The 21,766-nt window shown below is 44.3% G+C and overlaps 1 protein-coding gene across 1 annotated transcript in view; it reads left to right on the forward strand.

Annotated features, from left to right (window-relative positions):
* clspn (claspin) overlaps window positions 1–18,795 on the forward strand; it is a 28,103-nt gene extending 9,308 nt beyond the window's left edge. Inside the window, exons 4-24 of the mRNA XM_008303183.1 lie at window positions 51–203; window positions 796–852; window positions 948–1,020; window positions 1,595–1,697; window positions 1,844–2,433; window positions 2,724–2,912; window positions 2,995–3,158; window positions 3,240–3,436; window positions 3,807–3,859; window positions 4,035–4,228; window positions 5,361–5,883; window positions 11,280–11,313; window positions 11,525–11,615; window positions 11,720–11,856; window positions 12,030–12,191; window positions 12,320–12,441; window positions 13,628–13,758; window positions 13,881–14,001; window positions 15,532–15,614; window positions 16,058–16,213; window positions 18,284–18,795. Coding sequence (XP_008301405.1) covers window positions 51–203; window positions 796–852; window positions 948–1,020; window positions 1,595–1,697; window positions 1,844–2,433; window positions 2,724–2,912; window positions 2,995–3,158; window positions 3,240–3,436; window positions 3,807–3,859; window positions 4,035–4,228; window positions 5,361–5,883; window positions 11,280–11,313; window positions 11,525–11,615; window positions 11,720–11,856; window positions 12,030–12,191; window positions 12,320–12,441; window positions 13,628–13,758; window positions 13,881–14,001; window positions 15,532–15,614; window positions 16,058–16,213; window positions 18,284–18,409 — 3,459 coding nt within the window. The 3' untranslated portion in view covers window positions 18,410–18,795. The remainder of the gene's footprint in view (window positions 1–50; window positions 204–795; window positions 853–947; window positions 1,021–1,594; window positions 1,698–1,843; window positions 2,434–2,723; window positions 2,913–2,994; window positions 3,159–3,239; window positions 3,437–3,806; window positions 3,860–4,034; window positions 4,229–5,360; window positions 5,884–11,279; window positions 11,314–11,524; window positions 11,616–11,719; window positions 11,857–12,029; window positions 12,192–12,319; window positions 12,442–13,627; window positions 13,759–13,880; window positions 14,002–15,531; window positions 15,615–16,057; window positions 16,214–18,283) is intronic.
* The last annotated feature ends 2,971 nt before the right edge of the window (window positions 18,796–21,766 follow it).

The raw sequence follows: 21,766 nt of genomic DNA on the forward strand, positions 1-21,766 counted from the left end.
AAACTAAAAGGAAAAAAAAAAGAAGTACAACTTCACACCTGTTTCCTCAGGATTCGCCTCTCCCTCGAGCTCTGAACGACAGTGGATGTCAGCTGGGCGACACCGACCTGTACGACGCCGGTCTGGACGATGAGGAAGACGAGGAAGAAGAGTCTCTGGACGCCATCCGAGCTGCCGTCAAGCAAAAGATGAAAAAACACAAGGTGAGAAAACGACCAGTTGAGAAAGGCGTCTGTGGTTCAGGTGGAAGAGCAGGTTGTCTTCTAATCGTAAGGTTGGTGGTTCAGTCCCCTCCACAGTCGAAGTGTCCTCGGGCAAGACATTGAACCTGAAGTTGCTCCTGATGGCAGGCAGCAGCTTGCACTCTGTCACTATTGGTGTATGAATGTGATCTGCTCTCAGATGTATGTTGCTTTGGATAAAATCGTCTGCTCAGGCCGCTGCTATAGCTCGCCTGGTTGAGCTGGCGACCCATGTCCCCGATGCAGTGGCCATGAGTTCGAATCCCGCTCATGGCCCTTTTCTGCAAGTCCCCCACTTTCCTGCCTCTCTCTCGACTGTCTTATCCAATACAGGCAACAAGGCCAAAAAAAAAAACATCCGCTAAATGAAATAGTAAAGGGTTGTCTGTGCAACTGTAAACGATAAAATATTCTTTCCTGTTTGTCATCAGCATCAAAACTACCGCCGTATTTGTATGTAAGAGCCTTCAGCAGCCTTTGTTTTTCACGTGCAACGCATTATTTCATGCAGTGTTAATGATCTAAGGGTCGTCTGTGTTCAATGTTGCTGCAGGATCCTCTCCTGGATGACGAGGAGGATGAAGAAGCCCCTGAGAAACCCCAGCGTGTGGTACGTAGAGGCAGAAAGCTCAAAAATGTATTCATACTAAACACTTTATTACTCTCTCACTGTAAATGTGTTTTTTTTTTATATTTATTTTCCAGGAGAGAAAAGCTGCACGAGCCAGCAAAGAGGCAATGAAGCAGCTGCACAGCGAGACTCAGAGGCTGGTCAGAGGTCAGTTCACAGGTTTTATTGATCTATTACTGTTGACTAGAGCTTATCAGTCGTTGCCATTTATTCCCCAAGATTGTAACTTTGGACAAACCCAAAGTTTACAGCATCGTTATTTGTGTGAATCATTAATCTGTAAGCAGTATGTGTTTGTTTTTATTGTTTTATTTTTATGGACACGACTGAATAGATTTAAAATTACATAAGAAAATGAATGAGAATGGTGTGTTTTTGTGTCTTTTGCTCTGTGGGATGTTTTTGGACCAATATTGGTGCTGAAATGTGGAAAAATCCTTTTTATAAATCACTTCACACGACATGAAGAGCTGTCGCTTGTGTCTCTCTGTCGGTGTGACATTGCAGTTCAGACTTGCACTGTGCTGAAAGTGAAACCTCACTGCAGCCGACCTGCCGATGTGCATTGTACGTAAACCTGAGCAGGATGTTGACACAAAGCTGACACGTTCAGTTGGTGTCGGATTAAAAGGAAACCGTGCAGGTTTCGTCTGAAAGGGGCTTCATTTTGAAAAAGACTTGTTTCATTTCCCATCTGCTCCTCTGACATGTTCTTCTGCAGAGTCGATGCTCGGCCTGCCCTACCACATCCCCGAGCCCAAGACCATCGACCAGTTCTTCAAGAGGAGAGCCAGGCCTGAGGGTCCTGCCATGGCGTTGTTGAAGTAAATACAAACATTTCAAGCATGTTTTTACATCATAGACGAGTCAGTTGGGAAGATTTTAGGATGCACGGGTCACCAGAGTTACCAGAATTTTGATAAATTCTGCTTTTACCTGCACAAATGAATCACAATGTCCCTACTTTTAGATCTACAACGTACTCAAAAATGATGTTGGAGGCGCCGTTGGCTCCTCCAGCGCCTGTGAACCCACCAAGTGAGCCCCAGCAACCGTCCACAGAGCAGCAGGACCCTCCTCCCTCCCTGGATCTCTCGTCCACTCAGATCCAGCCTCTACTTCAGCCTGCAGCCACGTCGTCCCCGCATCAGCAGAGCCTCAGCCAGCCCGGAGAAACCCCCGAGAACCCAGATCCTGAGCAGGAATCGGGCCCGATGCTGTACCTGTCTGAGAGTCTGCAGGAGTCGGCCACTACGGACGCTGTTGGGAAACCTGCCTCTGATTCTGGAGAGGAAACGTCGGCTGTCCCGGCAGAACAGAAGGCGGTCGAGTCCGACTCTGAAGCCTTGAAAACGGAGCCTCTGCCTGAGGGTTTGGTCGAACCTGCAGCCCCTCAGTCTCTGAAAGCTGGTTCAGAACCTTCAGTGCAGCAACACAGCAAGCTGAAGAAGGACAAACTGGCCAGACTGAAGGAGCTCGGCCTGGATCCTCCACCTGTCGCCAAGCTGTGTCCGGATGACGGAGCTTTTGTTCAGCTGGAGCTCCAACAGCACAACCCTGGTGAGTCCTTTCAGATTTTAAGAATTGTCACAAGAACAAACTGTATTCCTAAATCAGTGTGAGGAAAAATAACCTATGATACAGACTGAAAGCAACACAAATGCTGCAGTCACATTCAGAAGGAAAAAGCTGCAAAAGACTGAAGATTGCATGAATGTGTACTTAATATTACCATCAGTCACCACCGTCCCATTGTGTAGAAGTTGTGCCTCAATAACCTCAAATCCTGCTTGGTAGTGCAGACCTAAAGAGCAATAGTTTATCTGTATTGACCTCTGTTCTTTCACCAGGCTTGGAGGCCCTGAAGAAGCGTTACCTCCGTCATGTTCACGCACCGACGCGACCCCAAGGAGAGCGAACGGTGCAGCTCAGCATCATCCGCAAAGACAGCACAGCATCCGGCCAGGAGGAGCTGCTCGCCGAGTCCGTTACCGTCACCGTGAAAGAGGGAGCAGAGGAACCAGCAGCCGCCAAGCCAGGTCTGGATGCGCTGCAGACTCTTCCTGAACATGATCTGTTCTGCACAGAGAGTAAATCTTGTGAATTCTGCTGTTTGTGTAGGAGAGAAGCTGGTGACTCTGAAGCAGCGCCTGCAGTCCGCCATGGCCCAGCGGAGGAAACAGGAGAGGGCACGCAAGGCCGAGCTGAACCGCCTCGACAACGAGGACTGCGGGGAGGAGGAAGAGGAGGAGGAAGATATGACAGATGAGTCAGACGAAGAAGAGGTAAGCGTTTGTTGCTCTGGAGCGACCGAGTGACCCCGTGAATATCTGCAGTCACTTCAGGGCTTCTCTTCCGTCTCACAGGGTGTTGATGACTTACTGGGAGGCGATGACGGTGAGGAGGAAGAGAAAGAGGAGGAGGAGGAGGAGGAAGGCAGCGTCGCTCAGAGTATCAGGAGTCCTTCTCCTGTGGCGCTGAGCGAACCGTCGCAAACTCCTGATCTGGTGAACACAGACGGCACGCTCCTGCTGTTTCCAGGGAACTCCTGCTCTCGCACCGGGTGGGTTGGAAGTTTCTTTTTGTGTTTCTTGGTTACTGATCAAGTTTTTTTTACCTCCAGTCTGATCCGAGTCATTTAATGTTTAGTAGCTGCCCATATAGAGTCTCAGTCTGAGACCATTTTCCTAGAAAATATACAGAGATTCAGTTTCAGTTGAAACATGCAGAGATTAGATTGGAGCATCTGTATTTCTAGCATTGCAACTTAAGGTCACTCCAAAAAGTAATTGGACAAAGTGTGGCTGCGTGTTCTCACATACAGAAGCTGATCAAATGTACGAAATAGACGATTGTTGACTCGTCTCATCATATTTGTTTTTTGCTTGTACTGTAGTGTTTACTGTGTTTGCATTTGCTCTTTTCCTTCTCAGTGATGGTGTGAGAAGGTCTGGGCCTCCCGGACACGACAGCAGCAACAAGATGGGTGAGTACAGTCGAACACTTTCACTCAGTTTGGACACATTTCTGTACACTCCAGACAGATTGTTGTGAAGGTAGCGCTGGTTCACGATGAGAGATATTGCTGGTGGTTTTGTTCTCCACATTCCAGTTCAGAATGCTTTACTTTTTGCTTTACCGTTTCTCCCTGTGGTCTCCAGAAGAGGACGACTCTCTGTCCCTGGTGAAGGACAACAGCCACAACAGCAGCTTTGAACTTGCTGCGTCCATGATAACCTCTTACCAACCCGTCAATAACCAGCGATCTGCCGGAAGAGGAATCTCCAACTCCTCCTTTTTCCGTTCCCCTTCGCCCTGCCTCTTCAGGCCCAGCTTCCCCGGCTCTGCTTCTAAGGTGAGTCGGAAGGTTTTAAAGCTCCTACATCATAAAAGTATATTTTTATTGTGTTTTGCAGTTGTTGCAAACTTAGAGGTGTAACCTAGAAGCTGCTGGGATATGATGATGTTTCTTCTGCCACTCCTACAACCAGTTAGCCTCCTCGCTGTACAAGCCAGTAAAAGTCCTACCTAACAAAGCTAACCAATAGCTTTATATAACCTGTGTAGCCCCGCCCCCTCGCTGCTTCCAGGTGACCCAATCAGAAGGAGCAGCTGCCTCATAGTCCACCAGGTTTATTTACTTCTTCCAGCTGCTTCTACTAACTTTAAAATGTCTGAACCTGGAACAAAACTCACCGAATGTTCTGATGTAAGAGTGAACACGAGTCTTCATGCACTGCCAGCATACTCTGATTTAAACCAGTAATCCAGGACTGGGTGAGTTACTGTGTTACTGGACCCACAATAAAGCTGCTCTCATCTACAGATGCTCTGTTGTCGACAGAACAGCGACCGAAACTCGTTCAGACGACACGTTAACCAGCAGTCGCTTCATTTCTGAGCTGCTTCTCTGCAGCTAAAATACAGATTTTTACGACGCCGTCTGACAAACTCAAACACAGGAGTTAAAAACGACAGAGAATTTAGAGATATTTACATATAAAATGGTACCTGAGAGGGAAAACTAGAAGCCATAGAAAGTCTCGGTGTCACATGTTTATGTTGGCTGCCCTTGTGGTCAGCTGTTTTTAATCAGGCGCAAAGAGAGTCTTCTTTAAAGCAGCATTTAAAGCTACAAACACTAAAACCAGGAGTTATAAAAAGAACCATCAGTCACAAAGAAATCAACCACCTTTGTGGTGTTTCGAGCTCAAAGTTTGGTTGAAAGGGGAAAAACATGGGACCTTTATGAGTTGGAATACGATATTATCAATAGGTGTAGTTTTATTGATTTGCTTGGTAAAACAAACAAAGGTTTTGTTGGACACATAACATTTAAACATATAAATACTTTTATACAAAGAAGCCACAGCAAGATGAACCCGGTTACGGTCAATGAACTTGTCCCCCGTTTGTTTATTCTACAGAATTTCTATATTATGATGTTTGCTGTGAAGTGGTTTAAATCTGGTCTTTTGTCCCCTCAGAGTTCAGGTAAACTCTCCGAGCCCTCCCTCTGCCTCCCCGTCGAGGACTCCCAGGACCTTTACGCCCCTCCGTCCCCCAGCGCCGATTCGGGTCCTCTGGGCGGAGCTGGTTCTGGTCCCGGTTTGGGAGGAGACTCTCAGGGCCGGTTCTCCCTGGAGGACGACACCCACTCCCAGCTGCTCGACGCCGACGGTTTCCTGAACGTGGGGCCGCGACCCGGAGCTCCCCGGTCCCACAAGAGGCAGCTGATCCTGGACAGCCTGGACGAGAACGCCATGGACGCCAACATGGGGGAGCTGCTGGGCTTGTGCTCGGGTGTGTTTGGGTCGGCGGAGGCCGGCAAAGGAGGAGGTGTGGGAGCTACGCAGGAGGACGAGCTGCTCGGGTTGTGTTCGGGAGCGTTTCCGCCGACTCAGGCTGAAGAGGACGAAGCAGAGAAGGTGAAAGAAGGACTGGATGAAGAGTCTGACAACACCATGGATCAGCTGCTGGGGCTCTGCTCAGGCAAATTCCCAAGTCCAGGTGAGAATGTGTTTGTGTTTTTAGGATAGAGATACGTACAGGTGGGTAAAAGTAGGAGTTTAGATCATAAAATAATTGTCGAATATCCTTAGGAGGTCTGACTAAAGCTTAGGTAATTGTTTTGGGTCAAAATGTGGATTTTAGGGAGCATGGAGGAACACAAAGGGCGAAGAAATCAGTGTTATGACTTTAAATAAAGGCGCCTGAGGCTTTAAAAGTGTTAGAATTTTAGATTAACTTGTTTTGACAAAGAAGNCTGATCATTTGAATCAGGTGTGTTGGAAGAGGGAAACGTGTAAAACTTGCAGGATTGCGGCCCTCGAGGACCGGAGTTCGAGACCCCTGCTCTACACCAACAACTGCACCTCCAAGCACCCAGCTGTCAAACTCTTGAAGTTTACAATCATCCGCCTGATCCAGGATGGTGACGAGTCTGCATATCGGCAGGAGGTTGAGCAGCTGGTGTTTTGGTGCAGCCAGAACAACCTGGAGCTGAACAAGCTCAAGACTGTGGAGATGAGAGTGGACTTCAGAAGACAGCCCTCGCCACTGCTCCCCCTCACCATCAGCAGCAGCCCTGTGTCAGCTGTAGAGGTCTTCAAGCTCCTGGGGACGACAATCACCCAGGACCTGAAGTGGGAGAAGAACATCCGCTGCATCCTCAAAAAGGCTCAGCAGAGGATGTACTTCCTGCGACAGCTGAGGAGACACGGTCATCGAAGTCATCGAAGCTGTCCTGTGCAGCTCCGTCACTGTGTGGTTTGGACAGAAACAGACTGCAGCACACAGTCAGAACAGCCAAGAAGATCATGGGAGCCCCCCTGCCCTCCATCCAGGACCTGTACTCCAGTAGAACCAGGAAGAGGGCAGGGAACATCATCACAGACCCCACTCATCCTGGTCAAGAACTGTCAAGAACAGAGTCCTGTAGACTAAAACCACCAGACACAAAAACAGTTTTAATCCCACTGCCATCACCCTACTGAAGAGCTGAGCCATTCCAAACCACAGTTGTTGTTGCACCACCATTTGCACAATGTACATATATTTATCTGCTCAGATGTGTAAATTCTTGTATATGTTTGTCTTATTGTCTTGTTTTATTTTTTTTATTATTATTGTTTATTGTATTTTACTTTTTATTCTTTTCTTTCTATAGTTACTTTATTTTATTTCTTTTTTTATTTTCCTATTTCTATTTTCCTGCAAATTCCCAGGGCAACACCAACAGCTGAAACCAAAGTCCTTGTATGTTGTGCACGTACTTGGCCATTAAAGCTGATTCTGATTCTGATTCTTCTGAAGGTCTTGCTAAAATTGATGGACATTTTAAGTGACCGGATCACATTGTTTGACATCCAGAGCTGTCTAAGACAGTTTCTTAGACAACAAATGATGGATTTGTGGACATTCAGGCCCTAACTGACCTGCAGTATCCAGTGACTAGCTGCTCGTTCTTGTCATTTTCTTGCCATTTGTGGCATCTAATGTCAATAAAACTGCAATTTAGGAAGAGTGTATGTACTGCTCACTATCTGAACATTGTCCTTTAGATCTACACTGGACCAGGCCATGGATTAACTATATGGTTGAGAATTCGTCACCAGTTTAGCAGCTCAAAAACTTTTAATCCACAGTCGGCTGAATTTACCGACTGCATGCTGCATTTGTATTTTAGTTCAACGTGAATGCACATTGATGCTTTATGACACAAAAATCTTTTTGTAGATGTATGTGACGGGTGCAATTGATGGATCAACAAATTCAAGACTGAAGAGTTTTTATTTGTTCATGCAGTGGGATGCAATGTGACTGTTTCTCAAGGTTGTGAAATAGCAATAAGACATTCTAAAGAGGACAGATCTTAAAAAGCAGTAGAACATATCCGAGAACATGCATGGTTTCCTTCAAAAATACAACATTTGTACTCCAGAGAGTGTTCTATTCTAAGGACTGTGAGACAAAATAGTAGTTATTCACTTCTTTCTTCATTTTTTTTTCTTTAAAGAGCCTATTCATCATATTTGTAGAGGTGTTTATCCAATTCAGTTTTGTTGTTTGTTTCATGTTTTTGGTGAATGGTTGTAGTAGTAGTAGTGTATTGTGAATGTAGAAGAATTTTAAATGAATTGTTAAAAACTCAAATTCTTTCTTCCTTTCTGTGTTTCTTTCATTTTTAAATCACCCTCCTTATTATAACCAGAGCGCTCCTTATCACCGCCCGCCTGAGCGTTCCCGGTGCTTTAGATGAGCGTCCACTGAACTGTGTCGTCAGAGTAGGCGGGCACAAACGTCCCGAACAGGCCAATCAGGAAGCGAGTTTGGCTGGATTGACACCTCGGTGGCGAAAAACTGCGGGCCAGCTGTCACGGCGCGCGAAAGATCAAATCTGCTCCCCGGTGCGGCTGAACAGGCGGGAGGACCGAGCACCGACCGGAGAAAACACCCGTACATGCGCTTCGAAACGCCGCAATAACACTCAAGTCCCGCTGAGGCTCACTTTGGCGGCTGCCCGCGGTCCGACGAAGCTTCGCGTCTGCCGGTTCATCCCCGCTGAAGGCGGTGAAGTCAGCGGACAGAGATGAGCCTGGTGGTCCCGCAACAACAGGTGAGCCAACGGTTGGAGTTCCCGGTAGCTCGTTCAGGTGTCTACCGGGAAATTTCCAGGCTGACATGTGTGTCTTTAATGGGTAGAAGTTATGAGGAAACACTGACAGAATTGAAAGTGCTCCAAATTATGAGCTATCTGCTAACTACACTTATTGTTAGCCGCTTAGTTAGCTAGCTAACGAGCTAGTTTAGCCTGCCGTGATGGATGGTGCTACTTGGCCTGGTGGCGTCGATTAACCACGTCAATGTGGCGTTTTAACTTCACCGATTCCTGCTAAAATCTCATATATGATTACGTTAAGATCTAGGGGACAGTTCACGGATCGTAATCACCTGTCTATGACCTTTCTCCGTGGATGAAAACGTGCCTTTAGCAAACCGCGGAGCCGGAGAGGAAGCCATGACGGAGCTCATTGTTTGGTTCGTTCTAAGGCGCCACCAAAGTCATTTAAGGTTCATTTGGCTGCACAGAGTCACACAATCCACTTTAAATGCTCCACGTTACCTTCTGCAAACGACTCACATTTTCCTGCATGTGTTCTGAAAAATACAGACACTTGCTTTAACTTTGATATCGTAGAAAAAGTGGTGCAGTGTTTTTGTTTTTTATTTTGCACAGTTGCAAATAAGAGTTTAACACCTGAAATCAATTTCTAGTACCACTAATTTTAATTAAAGTATGTTTATAGCACATACAGCTGCAAGAAGTAGAACCAAACTCTAAAATCTAGCAGTTTGTGCCTTTAGATGAAGGAAATAGTGGATATTGAACTTTNGGTGTCACATGTTTATGTTGGCTGCCCTTGTGGTCAGCTGTTTTTAATCAGGCGCAAAGAGAGTCTTCTTTAAAGCAGCATTTAAAGCTACAAACACTAAAACCAGGAGTTATAAAAAGAACCATCAGTCACAAAGAAATCAACCACCTTTGTGGTGTTTCGAGCTCAAAGTTTGGTTGAAAGGGGAAAAACATGGGACCTTTATGAGTTGGAATACGATATTATCAATAGGTGTAGTTTTATTGATTTGCTTGGTAAAACAAACAAAGGTTTTGTTGGACACATAACATTTAAACATATAAATACTTTTATACAAAGAAGCCACAGCAAGATGAACCCGGTTACGGTCAATGAACTTGTCCCCCGTTTGTTTATTCTACAGAATTTCTATATTATGATGTTTGCTGTGAAGTGGTTTAAATCTGGTCTTTTGTCCCCTCAGAGTTCAGGTAAACTCTCCGAGCCCTCCCTCTGCCTCCCCGTCGAGGACTCCCAGGACCTTTACGCCCCTCCGTCCCCCAGCGCCGATTCGGGTCCTCTGGGCGGAGCTGGTTCTGGTCCCGGTTTGGGAGGAGACTCTCAGGGCCGGTTCTCCCTGGAGGACGACACCCACTCCCAGCTGCTCGACGCCGACGGTTTCCTGAACGTGGGGCCGCGACCCGGAGCTCCCCGGTCCCACAAGAGGCAGCTGATCCTGGACAGCCTGGACGAGAACGCCATGGACGCCAACATGGGGGAGCTGCTGGGCTTGTGCTCGGGTGTGTTTGGGTCGGCGGAGGCCGGCAAAGGAGGAGGTGTGGGAGCTACGCAGGAGGACGAGCTGCTCGGGTTGTGTTCGGGAGCGTTTCCGCCGACTCAGGCTGAAGAGGACGAAGCAGAGAAGGTGAAAGAAGGACTGGATGAAGAGTCTGACAACACCATGGATCAGCTGCTGGGGCTCTGCTCAGGCAAATTCCCAAGTCCAGGTGAGAATGTGTTTGTGTTTTTAGGATAGAAATAAGTACAGGTGGCTAAAAGTAGGAGGTTAGATCATAAAATAATTGTCGAATATCCTTAGGAGGTCTGACTAAAGCTTAGGTAATTGTTTTGGGTCAAAATGTGGATTTTAGGGAGCATGGAGGAACACACAGGGCGAAGAAATCAGTGTTATGACTTTAAATAAAGGCGCCTGAGGCTTTAAAAGTGTTAGAATTTTAGATTAACTTGTTTTGACAAAGAAGGAGTGCTTGAGAAATTTGCTTTTTGTTCCACGTGCTGGATATACAGATAAACTGATAATCAGTTTATGACAAAGAAAACCTTTTTATAACATGAAGAGCTGGACACCACAAACTTCAACAGGTTTGTTTATAAAATGGATAAAATCAGCGGATGAGTTTTCTGCTAATCATCTGATGGTTGCAGATTTAAAGCCTGAGCTTCTGAAACCTCACAGTAACAGACAATCCATTCATTAATCTTAGTTTATTTTTAAGAACACTATCAAAGCCCTCTGAGTCCAGCTTGTTAAATCTGAATAGTTTCTGTTTGTGTTGTGTCTCTATGACGGTAAACTGAATATCTTTGGGTTGTGGTTGGTCGACTTTGGCTTTTAGAAACACAAATCTTCATTTTCAGCCGTTTAACAGACCAAACAGCTACGTTGATTAGCTGAGATAATGGAAAAATCCTGTCAAAATCCTGTAATTTGAGCTTCTTAAATGTAAATATTTTATGATTTTGTTGCTCCTGTATGAAGGTAAAACTACCAGATGGACAAAAAAATGTAAAATACCAGAAGGTCAGGTCATTGGTAATGCTTAAAAAAAACACGTTTCATTATAAAAGAATCATTAAAAATATTGGAAAATGCTAAAAGGAACCTGAAGGATTTATAGTTGAGATGACTTCCCTGTTACAATTAAAGTTGATGGTTTTAATTGGTGCATATTTGTGGTTTTAAGACCACATTTGAATAGTTTTCCTTCCACTTAACACAATACTTTTTCTCCTTTTGCTGCCAATTTCTAGGTTCTGCTCACACGGCTTCACCAGCACACGACAGGTACGATAAAAACATCTCAGACATCCTCTAGAATCTGGAAATTACTTCCTCATTTTGCCAACTTTTAGCACTTATCCTTCTGTAAAAGTTCATAACTTTATGAATCTTTACAAAACGGCTCCTTGTGTCCTTGTTTTCCTCGTTACCTCGAATCTGCTTTGATAAAAGGATTAATCAGTCCTGATTTCTCTCTCATATTGTCTCCATAAAGTAAAAAGAAGGAGGAGGAAGAGCAGCAGGAGGAAGAGGAAGAGGAGGAGGACTGTGAGTTCAGACTGCTGTCAGATGTAGAAAGTGAACAGGTAAATAAAATAAAATGTCTAATGTGACTCAGAGGCAACGTTTCCTGACATTTCTTTATCATACGGTGAAGAAAGCAACTGATGAGTGAATTGTGGATGTACAGGAGGACGATGATGGTGACGATGATGATGATGGAGGGGAAAGTGGTGATGAGCAGGAGGATGAAGGCGATGACGTGGAAGAGGAGGAGATGCAGGCTGTGTTCACATCCCATCGAGTCAAGAAGAAGAAGAAGAAAATGTACGCGAAGAATCAAATCTGAAGTTGTCGAATCATCACTTATTTGTATTCTTGTCATTTCTCTTTGCTTCTGTATTCGATGTTATAAACTGTAAGAACTCGTAAGTAAACATGATGTCCTGATAAATCACGCTGGAATTAGTTTGAATTCGTTTCCTGCGTCTCGTCTGCAGGCGTCTGACCGACTACGTGGACTCGGAGGCCGAGCTGTCGGGCAGCGACTTGGGCAGCGACGACGAGGACGCCGACAGAGGCAGCGAGTACGAAGAAGAAGATCTCCTGGAAGATCTCCCCTCCGACGAAGAGCTCCAGGACCAAGTCAACAAGATCCACATGTGAGTAGCAGCTGGTCGGGCAGAATTTCTGGGCTCGACTGTAAGATCGCAGATACAGAAGATTATTCTAGTTTTTCTGCAAGTGAAGAAACAAATGTTAAAGTTTTCACGTGTTGTTGTTGTTAAAGGAAGCAGATCATGGACGATGACAAGCGCCGCCTGAGGCTGTACCAGGAGCGCTACCTGGCCGATGGAGACCTGCACTCCGACGGCCCGGGACGAGCTCGACGCTTCCGCTGGAAAAACATCGGTGAGTTAACAGCACGAAGGAATAAATGCAGTGAAATAAAGAAATACAGGTAATGAATTTAGAGCATCTGAGGAAGTCACTGTTATTTATAGAGCACGTTTAAAACAACTGTGAGCCACAGTGCTTGTAAAAACGAACGTCTTGTGTTAAAAAATCTGTCCGAAAAATGCATTAAAATGCTTAAATACAGCAACGTTTAAAACCAGTGACATTAACAGCAAGTATCTGAAATATGTTTTAGCTGATTTAGATACAATAAAAACAGGCTAATTTTACAGTCAGATGTTATCAAAAAACAAATTAGCATTTTTAAAAAATTTATTTTTTTAAATGTGAAAATTGCCAGATTTGTCCGGTTGTTTTTTTTTTTATTTTATTTTTTTTATGGTTAACTAGTAAATTAATTCTGTTTTTCTGTAATCTTTTGAATTTTTTTATTTTTATTTTTTTACTAGATATTATCTGCAATTTAACAAAACAGGTGAAAGTTGGTACAATAATCGTGAAATGTTGAAAAAAAAAATACAGTAAATAACTATTCTTTTTTTCTTCTACAGTGTAAGATTAGCATTAAAAATTAATCTAGCAAGTTTAAATATTAACGTTCAGACCCTGTGAGGAATCAGATCTCGTAGATCAGGATCAGAGCTGATTATGATTTTTTTTTAAATTGATTATTATCTGCTTAAATGAATAAACACCCGTATTAAATTTGAAGATTATCTGTATTTGTGCTGCACCTCATCCAGGTAAAAGGAAGTTTTATCCACATGGAAGCAACCACAGTTTGGTTAAAAATAAATCTGGTTTAGATGATAAAATAAGAGCAGAACTTCTCAGGAGGTCCAGCATTTAGATGCAAAATATTAAACTCTAAATGTAAACACAGGTATGAGCAGTGATTTATATCTGTTTGCTGCAGGTTTTACTAACATCTAGCTGCACGTTGTCTGAATCAAACACAGTTGTTTATCCCTGTTAGAGCAGCATAATGCACAGCAGAAAGAAAAACAGTAAATCAGAAAATGAAAATGCAGATAAATGCTTTGATAAACGACTCGTAGGTGTTTTACAGAAGCAGAGGTCTGAACGTGAGGATGTCTGAATTCAGCTGATTGTAGAAACTTTGCCAACGTGTCTTCAAGTGTCGTTTTTTTTTCACTGTTTATTTCAACCTGTGGTTCAGACGACGGATTCAACATGGACCGGATGGGAGCAGAGGGAGAGGAAGAGGGGGAGGAGGACGATGATGTGGACCAGACGGAGGTCCAGAGGAGGAAGGAGAGGCTGGAGAGGGAGCAGTGGCTCAGAGAGCAGGTAGGCTGACAATCAGAGGCAGACGTTTAACTTTGATGACTTCAGTCCTGCTGTTAGTAAATCCAGTGCAGGTTCAGAGGATGTTTCTGTCTTCTCTTATTCCATCTTCATTCTTCTCACAGTCCGAACAAAAAGCCAAGAAAGGAGAAGATGTGGACGCAGATGATGAGAAGATCGGAGACGAAGACAGTCACTTCATGAAGCTGGCCAAGAAGCTGACGGCCAAAACTCTGCAGAGGAAAGGTTGGTATGGTCTGACACGAGGAGAGGAGCTTCATCCAGCGTCGCTTACAGGAAACAAACTGCAAACGAACAGACGAAAGTAAAATAGTCGTTTAATAGAATAATAACAGAACTTCCTCGGGTGGTTTGTATGAAATTCAGGAGCATTTTAAGAGCAAAGGAAAAATGTTTTGTGTCTAAATTTGGATGCAAGAACAACCAGAGGAGGTTTGTTTTTTTTGTTTTTTTTTAGGAAGGATGGAGAACATAGAGGGTTAAAAATTTAATTATGACTTAAATCAGGAGCTCTGAGGCTGAAAGATTTGGTAAAAGTTTAGATTAACTCAAGTCAAATTAAAAGCAGGATTGTTGCAGGATTTTGTTTTTAGCTTTTGATGAAATTTTATTAAATTATAACAAAGAAAACTCTTTAAAAAGCAAAAAAAAATTAATATCATTGAATGTGGTGTTTACAATAAAGAAAAATGATAAACCGGTGACAGAGTTTCATCAAATTTTAAATAGTCTTATCTTAGAGAAGTCCCTGAAAACCAGGTGGTTTGATCTCTAAGCTGGGAATAGAGCCGATACCAGAACTTTAGTGACGAGTCCGGTACTCGTGGACAATTAAATTAATCACAGACTATTTCTACAAATAATTAATTGGTTTGAATATTTTTTAAGCAAAATAAAAAAGTGAATTTTCTTATTCCAGCTTCTTAAGTGTGATTATTTTCTGTTTTGTTGCTACTTCATGCAGTAAACTGAATATTTTTGGGTCAAACTGGACATTTGAGGGTTTTTCCCCACAGATAGTCCAAAACTAAAAGATGTTCAACCAAAAACATTAAATTCTCAGATATGAGGAGCTGGACGCCACAAATTTAAACAGTTTTTTGCTCCAAAAATGACTGAAACCATCAAAAGCAGCTGATGGTCTAATTGAATATGAACTCTGAGCTTCTGTCACCTGATGAGTCGGTTCAGGACAGAAGAAAAACCTACAAACCCTCCTTAACCTGGAACATGTTCTGTTTTTGTTGCTCCTCTGTGACAGTAAACTGAATGTCTTTGGTTTGTGGGCAAAACAGCAGCTTTCTCTGACATTTTAGAGACCGAACAACTAATGGACGCCTGAAACGAGCATCAGCTGCAGCTTCAGTCGACAGATTGACCCGACGAGCTGCAGATTTAGAAAAACGGTGACGTGATGCGTCCCAGAAAATTAAACCGAACCAGACACGGAGGAGAAGCTGCTGCCAGCGATCTGGTTGCTAAATGTTCCTGCTCGTGTCCTGACAGTTTTTGTTGTTCCCAGAAAACCAGATGAATAAAACAGCATCTGCTGGATCAAAAGCATGTTTGAACTCTAATCCAGCAGCTTTTGAAGCACATTTGACTGTTTTCTGTGCACGAATCGAGAAAAAACACTTAATTTATGACGTTTTTTACCAATAAATGCTGCCGTGTTTTACAAATCGGTGTATGAATGGCGACGTGATGCTTCTGGAGACTGTTTTATTGACCTCACGGCTCTGTTGTTTGAAGCAGAACCCCCCGTGGCGCCGCAGCCGGAGAAGAAGACGACGGCATCGGCTCTGAATCCCTTCCAGAGACCCTCCCAGCCTTCACAGGTGAGTCGCAGCCGGCCTTTAACTCTTCTTTGTGTCGTTCTCATCACACTTACGCGACGACGTGTGAAGAGTTCCTCATCTCACCGGCCTCCTGAATCCACTCCACAGCCACATCTGGTGGGTCTTTGAGGTGGGGAGGCGCATCTTGTGTAACTGTTAGCATCTGACTCTTTAAAAAATAGCTGCAACACTCGTCAGATAGCGCCTGCAGCTTTTATTCTGAGACAGTACACCGCTGTTCCCAGGACAACGGATTGATAAAGCTGCATTTAGAGTCCAGACTTCCTTCTATGGAGCCATATCGACACCATTCATATGCTAGAAGGTTCATTAACTTGATGGGAAGTGTTCACATTCTTCCTGAATGCTGGCGATTGGCCTTAAATACTTCTCCAACGTTGATTCCAAATATCTGAACTTTCTGTGTGACCGGCTCCTTCCAGGTGAGGAGAGGTTCCCTCCTCAGTCAGCCTCAGTCCGTCCTCCAGAAGCTCGCCTCCATCTCAGAGGGAAACCCTCTGGCGCCCAGAAACACTCGAGGATTCCTGTTTCAGACACTTTCACCTGAGAAGGCCACGTTGGACGCTCCTCAGAAACCGGTGAGTGAAGTCTGACCTCCTCAGAACACAGAGGAGGGTCCAGATTGATCACCTTAATGGACTTTTTCCATCATTTCTGAGCCTCAGAACTTCATCAGTACAGCAGATAGACACATGACATTTAGGAGGAGGAACACATCTGGGTTCTGCTAGAGCAGGGGTGTCGACATCCGGTCCTCGAGGGCCGCAATCCTGCATGTTTTAGATGTGTCCTTCTTCCAACACACCTGATTCAAATGATCAGGATCGTTATCAGGCTTCTGCAGAGCTTGATGATGAGCTGATCATTTGAATCAGGTGTGTTGGAAGAAGGACACATCTAAAACATGCAGGATTGCGGCCCTCGAGGACCGCAGTTCGACACCCCTGTGCTAGAACCTGACACCAGATCAGTTCTACATCCATCCAGGTGTCTCGGTCTGAACACTGGACCTGGTTCTGTTCATGTCCTCTGTCAGCAGCTGGTAGCATCAGTATTATGGGATGTGTCATAGTGGAACCAGTCAGACTGCAGCAAGTTAATGTCTAATGACCAATATAACTCAAAAACTGTCCAAATTTAATCCAGACCTGTTTTAAACAAGTTCAGACTTTCCAGGCTCATATCAGCATGTGTGATGGTGGTTGGTCAGAACCAGTTCTACACAATGAAAGGTCCATTTCACCTCCAGAACCCACCAGAACCATCTGTAGACAGGATTCACTCTGTGTAAAAGCTTGTTCCGGGTGTCTATCTCCTGTATTTATGAGGCTCAAAAATGCTGCACAAAATAACCTGAATTAAAGAGAACAACATTTCTACCCTCTATGGACTTGACGGACGTGTCGCTCTTGAACTGGTCACAGCCTGAAGGCAGAACTCTGCTTCATTAAATAAAGTTATTGTAGGTAAAGAATCAGCTGATTCTGAGGAGGTCGGAGGGGCAGTAAGTTTTATTTGTGATGTTGCTTCTATTGAACCCAAATGTCCAGATCAGAGATAGCAGATGGTAAAATGTGTCATAAAGAAAGAATTGTGCCTCTTGCTCATTTCATCCAGACAGGAAGGAACAAGCTTGTAAACATCACATCACTTTATCTTCCTTCTTTTTTCTTTTCTAGTGGAAAAGAAATGAAAAATGACCATAAAGCCTCGATTCCATCTTTAAAAAGTCTCAGAATACTAATTTACAGCCCTAATTATCTCCAAAAAAATGACCGTTAAGTCCTTAAATCATCTTTTAAAGCAGCTCCAGGCGGAGGCTCATGTGATTTATGTTTTTTTTTTTGTGTGTGTGTCATAAAATCTTGTAAACACGGAGACGCAAGATTTCGTCACGCGACTTTCTGCTGATGTTCACGAGACTTCAGTGACTCCAGCAGGATGGAGGAGGCGATCAACGGAGCCTTGTTCACAGAAAACGGAGCAGAAAGTCCACGTTTTCCTGTTTTCTTTAGTTTTTTTTTTTTCTTTTTTTTTTGGCTCAAACTTTGTGTTAGAATGTAGGTCCACAGGATGTTTGTTATTTAGCCGTGGGAGAAAAAAAAATCTCCACCAAGAGAAGATGTTGCTGCTTCCACAGCTTTGGTGTTAAACTAAATTAGCAGAAGGTCTTCTAAAATCTGGAGTTAGTGTGTTTCAATGAGACAGGATTCCAGTGAATGTGCGTTTTATGGAGTTAGTTGTTCTAAATCTTAAACATCCTTCAACCTGCAGAGACCCTTTGATTTGAATGAAGCATCTTTCGCTCGGTTAAACAGTAAACTGTGACCGTGGCTTTGATTTCCAAACCTTGTCGGTCTGGCAACGTGTCAGTGTTTCTAAAATAAGCACAGAAAGGAAGATGTTTTCCAAAGAGCTGCTCAGTGTGACAGTCATGTGAACCCACCGGCGGTTTCTGGCTTGTTCTGGATATGTGCCACTAGATGGAGCCAAAGTCCACACGGCTCACGCTCAGCTGGAGGATTTGTAGATTTACGAGGTCACGGTGGGAGCAAAACGACATTTATTTAGCTTCTAGGGTCGTATGTGACACTTCAGTTCATTCATTCATGTTCGTGTTGTGACCTTTGCCTTCGTTTCCTCCTCAGACGATGAAGAAGAGGGGGCAGGTGGAGGCGGCCAATCCAGCAGCAAAGAGGATCTGCAGAGAAAACAAACCAGCGGCGCCGACGAAAGCTTCCCAGAGGAGCATCTTCAGCTTCCTGGATCACTGACGGCGAGAGGGGACAGAGTTCCTCCTCCAGCTGCAGGACTTCACCTCCAGTAAGACTCAGACACTGGTGCACTGGTGGCCGATCACACACAGGAACGGGTTTCCAGGTTTGCTTTCCCTCAAAACTGCAACCTGAAGCTCCACCGAAGCACAGTTCCATGTTTTCCTGCTCGCTGTTCACTAACTCAGCCGGTGTCTGAACTATAAATCCGTTGTTGTCTTTCTTACTTAACTTGTGCAGCTCGATGAAGGGCGGATTTAAAAATCTTTTATCATGTAAATAGGATTGATTTCATTCTCAATAGTTAGTTGTTTTTCTGTTTGTTTTTTTTTGTGTATGATGTTTAAAATGTTTTACTTTGTAAATAAAAGCGTATTTTAAGACTCTGCTATGATGGTTTTCCTGTTGGACTCAGATTCAGTCCTCAGAAAGAGAAACTAGTGCTACAAAGGAAGTGCAGATTTATTTTGAGTTTCCGTCTATACGCTATAAATAAATTTAATTTAAAGCCGCTACAGATCATTTCACGTGCCGTTCGGTGCAGCCGGCTGATTGTACAAGAGTTGTGCTCAGCAGGATGGATCTCTTTTTTTTTTTTTTTAACTTTTCTTAATTTGAAAACGATCTCAGATGTTTACAGAGAAAATCTGTCTTTTGAAGAACTCAAAGTGTCTGAAATGTCTTTGACAAGGTTCCTGAATTAGAGGCTGCTGAGAAACGCGGCAAAGAAACAGGAAAACGCTGGTTTAGAAGTGAAAGAAGAAGCGGTTTAGTCATTACAACCGTCAGCATCCAAAACTTGTTGAAAATAATTAAGTTTTAAGCTTCAGAGCAAATCAAAACAATCATTTTAAAGATGCCAAATATGTCAGTGAAGGTTTTCAGACAAATGACCTCTTTGCACATCTTTTTTGTGAGCTGCATGTATAGACGAAGGATCAGCGTCTATAAACGTTTACAGCAGAATCCTGCACAGTTTCTAACTCACACAAACTAACTGACCAACGATGCTTCGGTGCTGGACCCAGAATTGGCCTGATGAACGTTTAGCACCGACGTGTTTCTCATAAATGTGTTTTTGCAGCTTGAACGTTGTTCAGGAGTCGTTTGGAACTTTTCATCCTGACGCACAAACTTGAGCAGCTACGTCTCATGTGTGAATTCAAACAGTAGACAGTTAAAAAAAAAAAAAAAAAAAACGGTAAATAAATGTAAAATATTAGCTGGTTTAAATACAGTAAAACTGTAAATTTACAGTTACAGGTAATATCTTGTAAAATCACATTTAGAAAAAATGTGAATTTACATGTTGACTGTAAAAAACAGATCAAACTTCTAAACAGCATCCACATCAAAAATCTATTTTTACAGATGTTCATTTTTACAGTTTTTTACTGTAAATCCAGCCATTTTAACTCAATTTAAATCAGCCACAAATATTATTTTACACCTATTTACTGTTTAAAATTCTACATGAAGGATAGAAAAATGCTAAATCGCTGAACTCATTTTACATAGTTTTCATGTTTTGTTTAATTTCTGATAATATGAAGTAAAATCTGTTAAATGTTTTGTTTTTTGTTTTTTTTTTAAAATAAGATTTGACAATTATTAATTTGTGCTTTAGCATCATTTGAGCGTTCTGGATTAAATCTGAGAAGACAACATCCCTGTAAATAAATGCACACCAGGTTTTCCCTGAACCAGCCTCCACCTGAGCGTCTCTGACACCTCGGCTCTCACTTTGACTTCTTCTTTTACTTTTCTGCTCCTGTTTTAAAACATAATTGCAGTTTAGAGACTAATGATTTGGTAAGTGGCTAATAATAGGCCGGCGTTAACGGGCCGGTCCACTAACGAGCCCTTTCATGTCTCTCCATCTCATTAGCGGCCGTGGTGATTAGCGGGGTCCCGGGGTGAAGCGCTTCATTAGGGGCTGGCGCCACCAGGCTCCAAACTGAACCCCATGTTGGGCTGCGAGCCGCCGGGCCCGCGGGCCGCCTCGTCCCCGAGACTCACATTCCACTTTTTACCTTCGTCTGAATCCCCCAAAAGCCACGACTGTGAAATCTTAGAGCCACGAGGCGCTGAGCGGCAAAGTAATCTGATGGGTTCTGACTTTGAGCTGCATCCATCATCATTTTTGAGCCATTTAATACGCAATTAATCGAGATGAAGACTGGAGTCCGAGTCCCGCGGCTCCGTTTGCAGGGTCAGGAAATCAATTCTAATTAGAATTTAATAGGAATAATGTGGAGTTTCTCTGCATCAACACCAAACTGAATTTCACAACTTTATCCGACCCCCGAGAGGGAATTAGGAGGTCAGAGCAGTAAAGCTGAACTCTGCGTTCACTTGAAAGAGGAGGAAGGTTACACGTTTTGGCACCGAGGCCCCGGTTCTAAATATCTAGAGGCCACGGATCCGGCTTTATTCAGACTGTGAGGCTCTGAGAGGGCAGAGGGTGGAATAATTGAGGAGAAACACGAGCCGCAGCACCCACGGGTGACGTCTGCAACCGCATGTGTCCGCTCACATCTGCACCTACAACCAGAGCGCGTAATTAGTGTGCAAAGTGACCCCTGCGCCAGATCAGAGCTGCAGTTTAGCACGTCTTGGCCGGTTTGCGAAGCCGGGGGTCCGCGAGGAGCTTCTCTCTGCAGACAGCGAAGGCCCGAAGGTGCCGTCAGCGCCGAGCCGAGCTGAGGGAAGTGGGTCACGGCGCTGCGGGCTGTGTGCGATTCCAACGAGGCCTTATTATGCGCAAGGTAAGTCGTGCTGCTTTTATTTTCTGTTGTTAACATTACAATCGGCCGGCTCCCCCCCCCGGGAGGCCCGAAAAATCGAGCGGTGCCTCGGCCTATCGCTGCCTCCATCGGCCTCCTCTCCAGCTCTGGCTCTTCCTCTTTTCTTTTTCGCAGCGAGATGGAAGCAGAGATGATTTTGCGTGTGACGAGGCCTCCGGCGGCCGGCTGTGTTTGATGTATTTTTTATGTGTTCAGGCTACAAGTGATGAGCGATGGGGAGGAGGAGGGTGAGCAGGGAGGGGAGGAGGGGAGGACGCCTGGAGCCGATGCACTTGAATGGGGATGTTGTTGAAGGAGAAAAGAGAGAGAGTGTGTGTGTGTGTGTGTGTGTGTGTGTTTTCCTGCCGGCAGCAACAACATGTCAGGGGGATGAGAGCAGGGAGGAGAGGCGGCGAACACTTGTTAAGTCTGTCTGATGTAGCCTCTCTGTGCCACACACACACACACACACACACACACACACCTCTAGAAAACACACTCACATGCACAAACACACACACACACACACACGACTGCCATGTCCTTCTGATCTGAGACTGACAATCACACG

Source organism: Stegastes partitus, unplaced genomic scaffold (assembly GCF_000690725.1).
Source record: "Stegastes partitus isolate 25-593 unplaced genomic scaffold, Stegastes_partitus-1.0.2 Scaffold1951, whole genome shotgun sequence".
Classification (NCBI taxonomy): domain Eukaryota; kingdom Metazoa; phylum Chordata; class Actinopteri; family Pomacentridae; genus Stegastes; species Stegastes partitus.